This window comes from Neomonachus schauinslandi, chromosome 5 (genome assembly GCF_002201575.2).
Source record: "Neomonachus schauinslandi chromosome 5, ASM220157v2, whole genome shotgun sequence".
NCBI classification, from domain to species: domain Eukaryota; kingdom Metazoa; phylum Chordata; class Mammalia; order Carnivora; family Phocidae; genus Neomonachus; species Neomonachus schauinslandi.
This window is the reverse complement of record NC_058407.1, coordinates 50,797,648-50,815,090: the sequence shown is the minus strand read 5'-3', so window position 1 is coordinate 50,815,090 and position 17,443 is coordinate 50,797,648. Positions and strand designations below refer to the sequence as shown.

The 17,443-nt window shown below is 41.1% G+C and overlaps 1 protein-coding gene across 1 annotated transcript in view; it reads left to right on the top strand.

Annotated features, from left to right (window-relative positions):
- The first annotated feature begins 9,255 nt into the window (after positions 1-9,255).
- The window catches only part of LEMD3 (LEM domain containing 3), a 65,397-nt gene continuing 57,209 nt past the window's right edge, over positions 9,256-17,443 (top strand). Inside the window, exon 1 of the mRNA XM_021678624.2 lies at positions 9,256-10,779. Coding sequence (XP_021534299.1) covers positions 9,261-10,779 — 1,519 coding nt within the window. The 5' untranslated portion in view covers positions 9,256-9,260. The remainder of the gene's footprint in view (positions 10,780-17,443) is intronic.

Sequence of the window (17,443 nt, the reverse complement as noted above, 5' to 3'; positions counted from 1 at the left end):
GAGAGAGTGAGAGAGAGAATCCCAAGCAAGCTCCACACTCAGCGAGGAACCCAACACAGGGCTCGATCCCATGACACTGAGATCGTGACCAGAGTTGAAATGAAGAGTCGGACGCTCAACCAACTGAGCCACCCAGGCACCCCATTAGCTCTATCTTTTAAATATATTGAGAATCCAAATGCTTCTCAGTTTTTTCCACTACCACTCAGTTCCAAACCATAATCTTTTTCACCTGGATTTTGCAATAGCCTCCTAATTTGTCTCTTCCCTTCCCCCCTCCCTTCCTAAGACTTTGGAAAGTCTTTTTCAAAGTCTTTGAAAAGACCACTTTTCAGTATAAGTGGTCTTAAAAGTAAATTAGATCAGAGGGCACTTCATGTAATGAGCACTGGGTATTGTATGAAACTGATGAATCACTAAATTCTACCCCTGAAACTAATAATACGGTATATGTTAACTAAATTGAATTTAAATAAAAAATTTTTTGACTCCTGGGTGGCTCAGTCAGTTAAGCGACTGCCTTCGGCTCAGGTCATGATCCTGGAGTCCCGGGATCGAGTCCCGCATCGGGCTCCCTGCTCAGCGGGGAGCCTGCTTCTCCCTCTCCCTCTGCCTGCAGCTTCCCCTGCTTGTGCTCTCTCTCTGTGTGTCAAATAAATAAATAAAATCTTTAAAAATAAAAAATAAAAAAATTTTTAAAAAAGTAAAGTAGAGGGGTGTCTGGGTGGCTCAGTGGTTAAGCGCCTGCCTTCGGCTTGGGTCATGATCCCAGGGTCCTGGGATCGAGCCCCGCATCGGGCTCCCTGCTTGGCGGGAAGCCTGCTTCTCCCTCTCCCACTCCCCCTGTTTGTGTTCCCTCTCTCACTGTGTCTCTCTCTGTCAAATAAATAAAATCTCAAAAAAAAAAAAGTAAAGTAGATCATTTTGTTCCTTTCCTCAAAACCCTACAATGGCTTCTATCCCACTCAGAGTGAAATCCAAAATCCTTACCATGGCCTAAAAGGCCCTACAAGATCTGTACTCCACCTCCACCACTGATCTGATTTCATGTCCCATGGCTCACACCTCAGCCGTTCTGGCCTCCTTTCTTTTCCAAGCATGATCCCACCTTGCACATGCCCACTCCAGGTTTTTGCCCTTGCCATCCTTTCAGATGCCTCCTTGAACGTCACTTTATCAGAAAGGTCTTCCTAACTACCCATATAAAATAGCACCGCCAACCTGTCATCTTTACTCTCTAGTCCATTTTACCTTGCTTTGTTTTTCTCCTTAGCATCTATCACTAACTGACATATCACAGTTATTTGTTTTTTTTTTTTAATTTTATTTACTTATTTGACAGAGAGAGAGAGACAGTGCAACAGGGAACACAAGCAGGGGGAGGGGCAGAGGGAGAAGCAGCCTCCCAGCTGAGCAGGGAGCCTGATGCGGGGGGATCATGACCTGAGCTGAAGGCAGACGCTCAATGACTGAGCCACCCAGGCGCCCCCACATGTTATTTGTTTAACGTCAATCTTCTTAAGCTGAAATGTAAGGTCTATGATGTTACTTTTATTAATTGTAATAATCCCCATCACCTAGAACAATGTTTGGCCCACAATAAGCACTCAATAAATTATCTGTTGAACAAATGAATAAACAAGCCCTGTAGTTTTAATCAGAGACTGGCAAAATATACATGAGCAGGTAAAAAGTAAACGTGCCATTAATTGATTTGATACAGTGAAAATGATTGAACTAGTTACATGTGTCTTAATCTCACAAATAAAATGTTGGGCAAAAATTTAAATTGCAGAAGAATATATATATACATAGACATACATGCATATATAAATGACATATATAAAATACTCACATATACATGTTTTATATAAATTGTATGAGATACACACACATACACACACACACACATATATATGGAGAGAGAGAGAGAGAGAGGAAGGGAGAGACAGAGAGAGACAGAGAGAGACAGAGAGAAAGGAAAGAGATGACGTCCAAGAATGAGAAATACCAAATTTAGAGGGTAAAATGGCAGATACCCAAAGGGGTAGTATGGGCACAGATGTTCATGATATTACTCTAACTTTTTGTATTCTGAAGTAAAAAATTAGTTATGTAGATTTTAGAGAAAAATGCTTAGGGTCCCAAAAGAGAGACTCTTTATATCTTATGGATAATTCAACTGAATAAAACTCCCATTACACAATACCGTTATCCTTCAAAAACCTTCTGTGCTACCAAACATCAGGTCTTCACCTTTTTAAAAAAGAAAAGAACTTTTTATTTTGGAATGTTTCAAACAGGAAAAAATGTAGACAGATTAGTATATTACACCCCCATGTACTGGGATTTCGTCAAAATGGAACAACAGGGATTAGAATTATCCTCTAGCATGAAACAACTGAAAATAGAAACAGTCCCAAGCCATTGGACTTCAGGCAATGAAAGACAGTGATCACTGAGAAAAGGGGAACTACTGAGGTGAGCCTAAGATGGCCCCAGCTTCGTCTGGAGAGAAATTTCAGGCTTTGTAGCAGGGAGGGAACCCAATGACATTGCTGATCGTTGGGGACCTATGCTTCAGAGGCCAGAAGAACAAAGAAAGAACACACGCCACTCAGAAACGTTCCTCTTAGTGTGGATGGACAGAAAACGTTCTCACTTGGAGGCAAGCAGCAGAGCTCAAAAGCGAGTTTTAAGCCATGAGTGATGGAAGAGGAAGCTTTCTATCCCATCAACAAACACCACAGTAGCACTCTCCCCCTGCTCTCCCCACTGGCCATGCTTAAGCTTCTGGAAAGAATAGATAAGAAACACCAAAGGATAAGTGAGCTAAACCTGATGATTCTCTATTCCTGTTTCATACAAAGTTATCTTATAACAAATAAAACAACACTGAAGGAAAGAGTTGTTTTGAAAAGAATGGGTAATCTTAAACTGGATGTGTTCAGATCTCTTGTTTCTCTGGGTTCAGATCCATTGCTCCTATGATGTGGGACAGGAAAAAAATTGGTATTAAAATGTCTTTTGCTGCTTAAGAAAACCAAATCTCTAGAACAGCCTTTGCCATGAGCCTCTTTGTAGGTGTATTCTTTAAACTTCATGCTGTTTTTGTCCTATTTTTTTTTCCAAATAATCCTATTTCTCTCCTGTTTCCAAATATTCCTATCGCTAATGGACTTCTTTGTGTGTCACCTTGAAATCTTCCTAATGCTATCTTGTGACATGTGGCATTACTTGACTATTCATTCAACACATTCAACAATAAGCTAGGAGTTGGGAGGGGTGTACATTTCAATCAGACGCAGACCCTTATCTCCAAGAACATAGAGAGAGAAATAAGACAAGTATATATAATAAAAAGTATAATAATATTTACCATAGGAAAATGCTTTTAGAAAATTTTGGGTTTGGAAGAGATCTTAATGATCAAGGATTCTTATTTCCTCATTTTAGAGATGAAGACACTAGAAGAAAAAAGGTTAAATGACTCATTCTTGGCAGTAGAATCCACTATTGTGAGGCACCATGGTGGGCTAGAAGGAACAGTGAACTTAGGGCCAGACAACTTAGGAGTGATTTTGGATTCCAGTTCTTATTAGCTTTCAGAAAGGACAAATGACCAGACTTTCTTGAGCCTTAGTTTTCTCATCCACAGAACAAAGATAATAATGCTTGCCTATTAGGATTGGTGTAAAGGTCAAGTGGGATAATGAAAAATTTTTGTGGACTATGAGGCAATATAAAAATGTAAAATATTACTACAATTGATGAATTGCAGAACTGGGAATAAAACTCAAATCTCCTAACTGTGAGACACTTCTCCATCATGTGTTAATGTGAAATGCTCTCCATGACTTCTAGGATAAGATCAGAAATTCATCTTCTTGCATAGGGTGGAATATAATTATCAATCACGCATATGTTGTTGACTCAAATCATATGCCCATTCCCCACCTGTTTGAGTTACATACAGAAAAATAAAACAGATGCTCTTGCTACAAAATTTTCTTGGCTAATTCTCACAGTAACATAGGATAAGGACTTTGTCCAACATTTCTCAATACCATGTTGTAGTTTCAGCCTGTTTATTCTGGCGTCTTCCTTAGAAGCAGTGTTAGTGTTGAATAAAAGTTGAGCAATTAAAAAGAAAAATAAACATCAGGAACTTTGTAGATCAAAACTTGTGAACACATCCTTGGGGCACTTTAAGAGAAGTTAAGTGATAACATCACTATAATATTGTGTTACTTCTTTGATCTGCTAAAAAGCTAAGTGATATAATCAGTTTTTTCTTTCTGAGTTTTCTTTCCAGTTTCTGCATGTGGCAACAAAGCTAAGAAATAGGTTAATTATAAAAGCTTTTGTCCTTTTCCTCACCCCATTACAGACTCCTTCCTCTTTAGAGTGGGTAAGAAAAGAGGCAACAAAGTTTATTTTGACATATATTACTGTATAATTTAAGAAAGGTCTTCAAGAGGTGGTTTGCTGTAGCGGAAAGAACATGAAATTTGGATTCCAAAGTTATGGGTTTCAATTTTCCATCTGACTCTTTTGAGACTGGAATCAAGTAACTTTTCTAACCTTAGTTTCTTTATCTGTCAAAGATGAAAACCAGTAAAACCTACTCCTTGGATTGTCAGAGGAATTGTATGGTATTCCCCAAATAATTAAAAGGCAGCTAACAATGCATATCATCTTAGGAAGATAAAATAAAATCATTTAAAAAATGAGGCACATAAATATAAAGTTAGGAAATGTAGATGCAGTCAGCAATGGAATTAATTTATAAAATAGAGGCAATGGAGCCCTAAACAATTGCTATGAGTGGGCCACAGACTTGAATCTGCACTTCCTTGCTGTTTCCCAAGGAGAAAAACATGGCTAGTCACCAAAACAACAGTGTTTATTCATGAGGTGAAACACAAATTAGTAGTTTTGTGGCTCCTCAAAAAATTAAACATTGAATTACCATCTGACCTGAAATTCCTAGGTATGTACCCAAAATAATTGAAAACCAGTATTCAAACAGATACTTGTATACTAATGTTCATAGCAGAGTTGTTCACAATAATCACAAGGTGGAAACAACCAAAATGTCTATCAATGGATGAATAGATAAACAACATGTGGTATATCCATGCAATGAAACATTATTCAGCCATAAAAAGAAATGAGGTATCGATCCATGGTACATCCTGGATGAACCTTGAAAACATTATGCTAAGTGCAAGAGATCAGACACAAAAGGTCGTATGTTATATGATTCCATTTATATGAAATGTCCAGAGTAGTTAAATCTATAGAGACAGAAAGTAGGTTAGTGGTTGGCAGACCTGGAGAGAGGGAGAAATAGGAAATGCCTGCTTGATGGGTATAAGGTTTTCTTTGGGATTGATGAAAAAGTTTTAGACATTTGCACAACATTGTAAATGTACTAAGTGCCACTAATTATGTACTTTTATTTTTTAGTTATTTTTAAAAAATTTTTTTAGATTATTTATTTGAGAGAGAGAGAGAGAGAGAGAGCATGAGCAGGGAGGAGGTGCAGAGGGAGAGGGAGAAGCAGACTCCCTACTGAGCAGGGAGCCTGATGAGGGGCTTGATTTCAGACCTGAGCCAACGGCAGATTCTTAACCAACTGAGCCACCTAGGTGCCCCTATTTATTTTTTTAAAGATTTTATTTTTAAGTAATCTCTACACCCAACATGGGGCTAGAATTTACAACTCTAAGATTAAGAGTTGTATGCTCTACAGACTGAGCCAGTCAGGGACCCCTAATTATATACTTTTAAATGGTTAATTTTATGTGAATTTTACCTCAATAAAAAAACAAAACAAAGCCAAAGCAAAAATAAATGAGTTGCCAGAGTAAAAATAAATGAGAAAAAGTGTAACTTTTTTTTTTTAAGATTTTATTTATTTATTTGACAGAGAGAGAGAGAGATAGCGAGAGCAGGAACACAAGCAGGGGGAGTGGGAGAGGGAGAAGGAGGCTTCCTGCCGAGCAGGGAGCCCGATGTGGGACTCGATCCCAGGACCCTGGGATCATGACCTGAGCCAAAGGCAGACGCTTAACGACTGAGCCACCCAGGCACCCAGTGTAACTCTTTCTAATACTAAGACCGCAAAGGACATTCTTTAAGGAAACAAACCCTCAGCAATATCTTTATTTGAATATAGTGTCAGGTTTCATATTCTTCAGAGGGTCTTTAAGGTAAGCTGATGTCACCACTACGAAAGGCAACATGGTAAAAGGTATTTTACTGGAAACCAGGGGGAGTGTAAGTGTTAGTAATCCAGCTCTCGCTACACTGGTCTCTGATGAATGGCAGAGATAAAATTAAGATGGCATAAGGCAGAGATAAAATTAAAAACATCTAGAAGAAGAAAAAAGGGACCTGCCTATCATTCTGCAGTCCATCATAAATATTTCCCTTAGTCAAATTTTTGGAAGTTATAGAGCAAGAGTTAGTTTGACATTGCATTCCCTGTAAAGTATGTGGGTGCAGTTTGCCAATTTAGAGTTTTGTGCTTTCAGGGTTAGCCAGCCTGGAAGGAGAAGTAAGATACCCTGGTAGATGAGGAGAATGTTGGAAGTGAGTAGTGACAGTGCTGAGGTAGTAAAGGTTGCCCTGACAAAGTATGCATCTGCTCAAACACCGAAACAGAGGGTAATCATTACCCCAAATAGTTTCATGCAAAAAATCATGTCCTCAGTATCTCCAGGGAGGAAAGATTTCTTGTAGACTACATGAAGCTATGTATATGTGACGTTGATAGGAGATGTAGTTTTCACTGCTATGATTATCTGGCCATAATAGCTAATGTGTAAACAACATACTTCACATACAGTATTCATTCATCATTCTCAACCAATACTTACTGAATGTTAATTGTGTGCCAAGGAGGGCAGACAAGACTATCAGCATTTTAGAAAAGAATAAATTGAGGTTCTGAGAGCCTAAGATTTGCCCTAAGTCACCAAACTTAGACTTCAGATGTTTGGTTCCTAGTTCATTCCAAGCCTTGCTGCCTCCAGGGGCTGAAATGACCAGACTATGGTTGCCAAAGCCCTTCATCTTCACTAACTATTAAATGTGATTATTAAATGCCTTGGGCAAAGTTTCACCATTTCTGTTTGTCTGTGCAGTGGCATTTTCTTTAATTAGTTACATGGTGTTCTCAGGAGCCACACTGCCAAACACAGACAATGCTTGGCTTTATATTATTGGCTAACATTTATTGAGTGCACATTGCATGCTTAGGTGTGGTGCTAATAAGCATTATGCAGACATATGCTCACTGAATCCTTAAAACAGCCTTCTGAGGAATGTCTATCATCCCTCTTTTGTTTATACAGATACTAAGGCTCAGAAAAATTAAACAACTTGCCCAAAGTCACAGTCAGAGATACAAATATTCTGACAATCCTTATAGGAAGATATTTAAAGGTTTATGAAAATCAGAGGCCAAACCAACAGACTCCTATGGTTGCTACCTGAAGAGGCAGTAGAGGGTAGAACAAATGTTGAACTAAGTATAAAAGTAAGAGACAGGGCTGGGTCCATATCCAGTTTTGTTTACCTCCAAAGCTCACAGCTTAACTGCTCTGCTATACTGAGACACAGGTCCGGTACATTTGTAATCATTTGACTTCTCACCCAGACAATGATGGTAATAAATTCTGGGTCATTATCATCATAGTGGATAAAATTTATTGTGGCTAACACTCTTATAAGTGCTTAACGATTATTTACATTTGCAAATTTTAAAGTCTCCTTACGAAGGACAAGAAGTGCCCCTCCATATAAAAGTTTTTTTTTGAGGAGATAGCAAGCTTTTGCTAAGAGAGGTCAAAAATTCAGGTCACTCAGTGTTATTCTGCTGTTGGATTCGAAATGCTGAAAAGCTAGTATCTGTGCTTTTGACTAACATATCTTTCTGTTCAGATGTGTATAATGCAATAAGGTAAAATAACTTATTCGATGAAAAATTACTATAGAGTGCTAGATATTGTGCTAGGTGCTACCGGTTAGCTACTAGGGTTTACGTACTCAAGCTCTGCCAGCTTTTGAGGGAAAGGGAAGTGATCATTGTCAAATTGGACAAACTTCACCTCTCTGGGATTCATTACCTACTCGGTAAATTAGGTGGTGTACCCAGATCTTAATGTTTCTGGTTTTTGATTTTGTGTTCAGGTTTCTTCTCCTCATTTGCCACTATTCCCATGTCAAAATATCCATCTCATACTATCCTAGCTTTGCAATGCATTAATTAGTTCAACAAATATTTTTCGAACTTCTACTACGAAGCACCATAGGAATAAAGTTGCTAATAATAGAAGCAAGGTTCCTCTGCTCGCGGAGCTTACAGTTCAAAGGAATAAGACAAGAAATAATTAAATAAATAATATAAAAAACAAATACATAAAAATATTCATTAACAATAACTACAGGTTGGAAAAGTACCAAGAAGGAAATGAGATGGAGTATTGTCTTTTTTTTTCAGTCACAGAATGAAGTAAATGATAAGTGCTTTCAATTACAAAAATGACCATCTAAGGAGGTTACCAGATTTTAAAAGGGAAAAAATGATACCTTACAACCACTAAAGAATGAATAGCCATTACTCTGGAAGAAAATTGTATTGGTACTGGTTTACTCTATCTTTTCTTTGTAATAGAGGAGAGGCTTCTCAAAAAGAGCAGCGAGAGAAACTCACTTTTTTCTTTTTTTTTGTAAGTCAAGCGGGAAGACAAAGTGGAAAGAAACCAGGAGTCAGACAGGGAAATTGCCAATCTAGTCTGGCCGTGAGGATTTCTTTTAATCTTTCTAGGTTCCCCGCGGCAGCAGGAACTGGATGGGAAGAAAACTAATGCCTTGAATTTCAAGGCGTATTTCCTTTCAATTATTACTGTGCGGTGGCAGGAACCTGGGAAGAGGTCAAGGTATGGTTTAGGAAGAGGCAGCTCCCGGGAAAGGCACTTAGAAGGGCAGAACAGAGAACAGCGGGAGAAGGCGACCGAAAGGAGGGAGAAGAGTGCTACTGATTACTACTTGGGTGGGAAAAACTCTCCGCCTGGCGAGCCGCGCGCCGCTCAGGTGGCCTTTTCCCGCTCAGGTGAGCTCCTCCCGCGCCTCCCATTGGTCAAGGCGCCCGTGGCGCTGGGAGGGCGACGCAGCCCGGTCTAGTTCAGGGTCTAGGGCGGCGCGTCACTTCCGGTAGCGCGGAGCTTGTAAAACACCCTGGAGAGAAAATGGCGGCGGCAGCGGCTTCGGCGCCTCAGCAGCTCTCGGATGAGGAGCTTTTCTCTCAGCTCCGCCGTTACGGCCTGTCTCCTGGCCCAGTGACGGAGAGCACCCGCCCGGTCTACCTCAAGAAGCTGAAGAAGCTTCGAGAGGAAGAGCAGCAGCAGCACCGGTCTGGGGGCCGCGGCAACAAGACGCGGAACAGTAATAACAATAACACGGCAGCCGCCGCCGTTGCGGCGGCGGGACCGGCGGCGGCCGCCACGGGGCTGGGGGTCCGGCCGGTCTCGGGCGACCTCTCCTACTTGCGGACTCCTGGGGGCCTGGGCCGAATCTCGGCCTCGGGCCCGGAGAGCCCCTTGGGAGGGCCCGGGGGCGCCTCGGCCGCCCCCACGGCTGGCAGCAAAGTGCTGCTGGGCTTCAGCTCGGACGAGTCGGACGTGGAGGCCAGTCCCCGGGACCAGGCCGGCGGCGGCGGCAGGAAAGACCGGGCTTCGCTCCAGTACCGCGGGCTCAAGCCGCTGTCGGCGCCCCTGGCCGCCAGCGAGGTGACTAACAGCAACTCGGCCGAGCGAAGGAAGCCCCACTCGTGGTGGGGGGCCAGGCGGCCGGCGGCTCCCGAGCTGCAGACCCCGTCGGCGAGAGATGGAGCCGCGGAGGACGAGGAGGAGGAGGGGGACGACGGAGAGGACAGGGACCCAGAGGCCGAGGAGCCGCTGTGGGCGAGCCGGACCGTGAATGGCAGCCGGCTTCTCTCCTACAGCTGCCGGGAGAACTATTCGGACTCAGAGGAAGAGGAGGACGACGACGTGGCCTCCAGCAGACAGGTATTAAAGGACGACTCCCTTTCCCGGCATCGGCCCAGACGGAGCCATAGTAAGCCTCTCTCTTCGCTGACTGGTAAATCTGCCGGCGGCCGGCTGGAGACCTCAGTTCAGGGAGGGGGAGGAATCCCGATGAATGACAGGGCGGCGGCTGCGGGGAGTCTAGACAGGAGCCGAAACCTCGAAGAGTCGGCGGCGGCGGAGCAGGGAGGAGGGTGTGATCCCCTGGACTCCAGCCCCATTCCTAGGTACCGTGTCAACGCTAAGAAACTGGCCCCTCTCCTGCCCCCGCCACTGACTGACATGGACTCAACCTTGGATTCGTCCACAGGTTCCCTTCTTAAAACCAATAATCATATCGGCGGTGGGGCCTTCGGTGTGGACTCCCCCAGGATTTTTTCCAACAGCCTCCCTCCCGGTGCGTCGGTGGCTGCCTCTAGTTCACTCAGGATCAATCACTCCAATCATACGGGCTCCAATCATACCTACCTGAAAAACACATACAACAAACCGAAGCTTGCCGAACCCGAGGAGGAACTTCTCCAGCAATTTAAACGGGAGGAGGTGTCCCCTACAGGGGGTTTCAGTGCCCACTACTTGTCGATGTTTCTCTTAACTGCTGCCTGCTTGTTTTTCCTAATATTGGGACTGACTTACCTAGGAATGAGAGGGACAGGAGTATCCGAGGATGGAGGGCTCAGCAGTAAGTATTAAACCCTCTGGGTAAGGTAACAAAGGGGATGTTGCTAGGGGTCTCTTGTAACCACACTGGGCATTTTACACGAGGTGACCTCTGTCTGCAAGAACGTAGTGACACGGCAGCAGATCGGGTGCATTTGTGTCATCTTTCTTTAAGAAAGAACATTATTGCCATTATCAGAACGATAGCCCCATGCCTGGTTTTAAAATTTCTGTGTGTGATCTATTGGGGAATTCAGAGCATCTTCTAAAAGAACAAAATGTTACAAGCCTGTTAGTAAAATGCATTTATGTGTGTGACTTAAATTTACTTCTTAGCCTTAAATTAACTGTGTGCAGATGCCAGTTAATTAACAATTTTGAAGTATTTTGATTGTTATGGAACATCATAGTTGTTTTTCAAATTCAGTTGTGATTCTAAAAGCAATGTAAGAGCTCTTGAAATTCCAGTTAAATATTTTGGAATATTAAGTTCTGTAGTTCTATATTTTCTATGGTTTCTATATTTCCTTTAACGTGAGCGAATATAGAAGGTAGGAAGACACAGCTCAAAATTAATTGCCCAGGGGGCGCCTGGGTGGCTCAGATGGTTAGGCATCTGCCTTGGCCTCAGGGTCCTGATCTCGGGATCCTGGGATGGAGCCCGTCGTCCGGCTCCTAGCTTAGCAGGGAGTCTGCTTCTCCCTCTCCCCCTGCGTGTGCTCTCTCTCTCTTTCTCAAATGAATAAATAAAATCTTTAAAAAAGAACTGATTGCCCAGGCCAAAGCGTCTTCCCTCACACCAGTGAAAAAGTAGTGGTAGGGCAGGGCAGGAGTTTACCATTTATCTGGTATTGGTTTTTAGGCCCTGCCATTTACTTGCTCTAAAGCGCTGTGGGCAGGTGTGGTGTGTTCGTTCATTCAGTAAGCCCAGCATCATCTTCTATGCTGTAGGATAAATCAGAGTATTTCTGTCCTTCAACCCAAGAGGATAAGTACAGATAATTTTGTGTTCTGTGAAGGAAATAAGGATGGAATAGTTGGTATAGGCTACTTGAGAGATGGTGAGAGTAGCTACTATTTGAGGGGAGACCTGAAGCAGGAGGAGACAGCATTGTAGGGAGACAGGAGAGCCTTCTGGGCAGAGATGATAAGAAGAAAGGCCTTGAGTTGAGCAAGAGCCGTTCCTGTAGGTTAGAGTGGTTAGGATACCTTGAGCAAGGGGGAGTAAGCAAGAGTTTGAGCTTCCCTTTCCTTAACCTCTGAGCCTCATTCTTCTGTATTAAATAGGAGTAATAATTTCTGCTCTCTATGGGGATGTTGTAAGGATCAAATGAGGTAGTTTATTAAATAACTTTACACAAAGTGGCATTATTCAGAAGTTTAGATAAAATTTGTTGTATTCCTGGTAAACTACGGTATGTATGTAAAGAGAAATAGTTAAGTCATTTCTGTAAATAGTAGTGCATTTCTTATTCAGCGTTTAATTTTTATTCCATTAAAAATACACTGTAGACATTGATACAGAAATTTGAATCAAAGTATAATGAATCCTTAACTATATTATATATTTGATTTACTGTATACCCTGGTGGAAAGAAGTGCCTGCTAATTCAGTTAGTCTGCACACCTAACGGTGAATAATTTTCCTCCCTATATTTATGTATTCTGAATCCTTTGTCATAGTATAATGGTTAACCAGAGCTTAACCATAGGGTTTACTGGTCAAATAATGTGCTTAAGGAAATAGTTTTACTTTGAGTAATAATTTCACCGAAGATTGTAGGTTATATATGAGAGTAAACTTTAGTAAGCTTTTATTAGTTGTTATTTAAATTATGTAGATTAGCCTTTTAAATAGTTCTTAATCATTTGGTCTTTGAAAATTTTTTATCAATACCCTAGTTTTATTAATTAAATTACTTTTATTATATTACTATAAGTCTCTGCTTCCTCATCTGTAAAACTAGGGGGTTGGAGTAGATGATCCCAAGATTCTAACTTTGAACTGTCCTACCAAAACAACTTAAGGATCAGCCTGCAGTGAGATTAGGTCATGACAACCCAACAAAAGAAAATGGAGATGCAGAATAGATTGACTATATTAGGCTCATGTAGTCATTATATAAAAATTGTTTTCCAATTATAAAAGACATGATTTTTGTAGAAAATGTGGGTAGAGATCTATGAAGCAAAAAATGAATAGGTATTGTATACCTCTCCTCATCTCCCACTCACCCCTGGTATAAATAAGTTCAGATAATACCTCTCAAAACTTTCTTAATGCTTTTCATTTAAATACATACGTTCATATATATGTGTGTTTTTTTAAATTTATTTTTAATTTATTTATTTTTAAAGATTTTATTTATTTATTTGACACAGAGAGAGAGAGAGCACAAGCAGGGGGAGCAGCAGGCAGAGGGAGATGCAGGCCTCCCGAGGAGCAGGGAGCCCGATGCGGGGCTCGATCCCAGGACCCTGGGATCATGACCTGAGCCAAAGGCAGACGCTTAACGACTGAGCCACCCAGGCGCCACCTATATGTGTGTTTTTGTGTACATTTTCATTCAACAATAGAGTGACTACTCTGTGCCAAGCATCATTTTAAGCTTTCTGGGGGTGGGGGGAGGGGAGATGTACAAGTAAACAAATAAGAATTTGAGAGAATGATAGTTGCTAATACAAGTTAATGATAGTAACTTTGCCGGGGGTAGAGGGATACGGAATATTACAGGTGAGCAGGCCTCTCTAAGGAGGTTATGTTTGAACTGAAACCTGAACGTCTTGAAGGAACTAGCCATTGACAGGGAGAAAAGCATTCCAGGCAGAAATAACAGCGAGTGCAAAACTCTTGGGGCAAGAACCGGCTTGGCAAGTTGAAGCATCAGAATAGAGTGGCCATTGTGGCTGGGGTATAGTGAATGAGGCAGAATGGCATATGAAGAAGTCAGAAGTAGGCAGGGGCCAGGTCATAAAGGACCTATAGGCCTTGAGGGTCACAGAAAGGAGTCAGAATTTTATTTTAAAGTGATGTCATACATATACATATCCTGCAACTTGTTTTTTCACTTAACCTTGTATGACGAGTTATTTTCTATATACTAAGTTTAAGTACAAGGCATAATTTAAAAATCTCACTCTCCACTGGTCCCTAGAAAGGATGAGAACATCCTATAAAAATGTTAAAATCTCTGCCACCCTGAAAATGTTCTTCAACCCTCTGTTCTCCTCCAGCTGTTCCTGTCCTCTCAGCCAAGATTGTTATCTCTTGCTGCAGCTGCCATTCACTCAACCCCTGTCTAGTTTAGCTTTCTTTACCATCCATCCCTCTGTAACTTCTCCTTCAAGTCACAAGTTACTCAATTGCCAAATCCAAGAGAGGCATTAAAGTTCTTATCTTTGCCTCTTTGATCCATTCAATACAGTGGTAACTCCCTTCTTTGTGCAACTCTCTCCTTTCCAGACTTCTGTATCACTACTCTCTCCCAGTTTTCATTTATTCCTGTCTGTCTGTGTTTTAAATATTGGTGGTCTCTGGGACTCTTGTCTTTGGTTCTATCCTTTTGTATAGTTTCTGGCTAATACCTCTTTTTGCCTTAAATGTTCTCTTCTGAGTTCTAGACTTACCTATTTGTTTATTGGACAGTTTCTTTTGGATGTTCCAGAAGTACCCATCCTCGGTACTCATTGGCTTTCCTTTCACCTTGTTTCCCCTGCTCTGTTCCCTGCTTTAGTCAATAGCACTTCCATCTACCCAGGACTCAAGCTAGGAACTTTGAATTTATCTAGATTCCTTCTTCTCCTTCATTCCTCCTACCAAACCTCAAACCTCAATCCAGTTGGTTACTAAGTCCTGTAGTTCTACCTCCAGTTGTCTTTTGAATCTTTTTTTCTCCATCACTGTTGCTCTAAGTTAGTCTTTTGCCTGATCTGCTTAGTCTTCTGTCAGGTGTCCCTGCTTCTAGGCTGTAGCTCTTCAATCCATTTTCAGTGCCAGAGCAATATTTCTAAAACACAAATGCAGTAATTCACTCTCTTGCTTAAAATTACTCAATGGCTTTCTCTTACTCATTGGATAAAATCTAAATTCTTTGGCAAAACTGTTCATGATCTGACTATGCCTGCTTTTCTAGCTTCATTTCCTACCAGTTTCTCTTACCACATTTTACTTTCTGGATAACTGGAGCTTTCTGGATACTGCTTGGTGTTCACTGAATATGTCATGAAATTTTGTGCCTTTATGCCTTTGCACATTATTCCCTTCTTTGGAAAGGTGGTTTCTTCCTCTTTGAACTGCTATTCATTCTTAAAAGTGTCACCTCTGGATATTTTCCCTGACTCCCATCCTCTTTACCCTGGAATTTGGGTATACTCAAATAAGATCTTATACATCCTTCACAGCATTTATTATAGAGTATTATAGTTGTGTACGTCTGTTCTGCCAGTTTGATTACAGTTCCTTGAGGAAATATTTCTGTAGGAGGAAGTGAATATGCTGGTAAAGGGCACAGGCTTTACACTCATCTCTGAGTTTGACTCTCATTTCTCTCTTATACTTGCTCTGTGACTTTACTAGAAGATAACTCAGTTCCCTCATATTAAAAATGCAGATGGTAATACCTGCCTCAGGGTGGCTATAAGCATTACGTGAGGTAATGTTTGTAAAGTTTTTAGTGTTGTTGCCTGGCATAGGGGAATTGCTCAGTAGACCCAAGTCACATCAGTGTCCTTGGCACAAGTTCGTTCCTTAGTAAATATTTATTGAAAATGATCACGTATCAGATACCCACTTTACGTGCACTGAATCAACTCATCATCAACTCAGTAGTTGGTTACCTACTCAGTATCTAACAATACTCAGTATTGTGAAGGATGCAAAAGAAATCTCATTCTTGCGGAAGCCTCCACTCCATTATTAATAGTCACAAAAATGATTAAGAAGTGTATCAGATATTAGATGATAAAATCCTCCCCTTTGTAAAAGGGGAGGATTCACTGTGAGTGTGATCAGCCTCAAATGATCAGAAGCTCTGTTTCCAAATTTGGACTTGATTCTGTAAGTTGAGCAGTAGGAATCCATGGAGGTTTTTAAGCAGAAGACTAGCATGATCAAGTTGATCTTTTTTTTTTTTTTTGTAAAGATTTTATTTATTAGAGAGAGAGCATGAACTGGGGGAGAGGCAGACTTCCTACTGATCAGGGAGCCTGATGCAGGTCCTGATTCCAGGACCCTGGGATCTGACCTGAGCCGAAGGCAGATGCTTAACCGACTAAATCACCCAGGCGTCCCTATAGTTGCTTTTTTAAAAAAAATATTCTTTTCCAAGTAATTAGACTAGCCACTTGTTCCCAAACTTGGTGTGTATAATGAAATAGGCATAAGGATTTTGAAAAATAGTTGTTTCCCTCATTCTTGAAGAATGAAGGCTGAATGTTACATTTAAAGTTTTTCAAAGTTGACTATTTTGTAAGGAAAAAAAAAATTCTAGGCCTCGAAGAATATTCCTGGGAACACCAGAAGTTTGTATATCCCAGTTTGATGATTTAAATAAAATCTACTCTGTGGAAATGTCTTTCATTTGAAAATTATCTCTAGAATAATTTAAAATAAAAATCATCAGAGTGAAAACATGTGAATTCCCCATGAGTATATCCAGGGAGCCTAGTTTGAGAAAATTGGCATAGATACCAGGGCTTGGATTAAGGAGGCAGATCTGGGTTTGAATATTGGCCCTTGCTTTTCTATTAAAGTCAAGTTGCTGAACCACTGTGAACCTCAGTATCCTCATCTGTAAAATAGAATTAAGTGAGAATTAAATGGAATGATGCATGTAAAGTACTTGGCTCAGTACATGACACATGATAATACTAGTAACAGCAGTTAACCCTGTGTAGCATTATGTGCCAGGCATTGAGCTGGACAGTTTTGTTATTTAACCTTCATGAGGTAGGTATTTGTTCCATTTTGTAGATGAAGAAAGTTGAACTTGCCCAGGGTCATGTGGCTAGTAAGCACAGAGGCAGTGTTTGGATTCAGATAGTGTGTCTTAAGCACTCTGCTTGGTTGCCTTTTAACATGTGTAAGTACGTAAGGACTGTGTATATGTTCTCTACCATTATTGTTACCCAGAAAATTATGAAAGATGTGGATGGGCGAAGCAGATTAATGCATGAAATCCTAGAAATGCCGGAATAATCTATGAAATCTAACAACTTTAGGACAAGGAGGTATAAATTTGTACTCAGGCAACAATTAGGAATCATGTGGGACTGTTTATCCTTACTTAAAGTTTTATTTTATTTATTTATTTTTTTAAAGATTTTATTTATTTGACAGAGAAAGCGAGAGAGGGAACACAAGCGGGAGGAGTGGGAGAGGGAGAAGCAGGCTTCCCACTGAGCAGGGAGCCCGATGGCGGGGCTCGATCCGAGGACCCTGGGATCATGACCTGAGCTGAAGGCAGACGCTTAACGACTGAGCCACCCAGGCGCCCCTTACTTAAGATTTTAGATTAACTCATTAATTCATTGATATATGAGTGGATCAGTCTGCTGGAATATAATGCAAACTATAATATGTAAAACTGTAAAGCATGATACTATTTCTAATTTTTAAAAGATTTGCAGTCTCAAAACTGGTGGGTAAAGTGGTCCTCTGATTTTACATTATTATAAAACTTATGTTT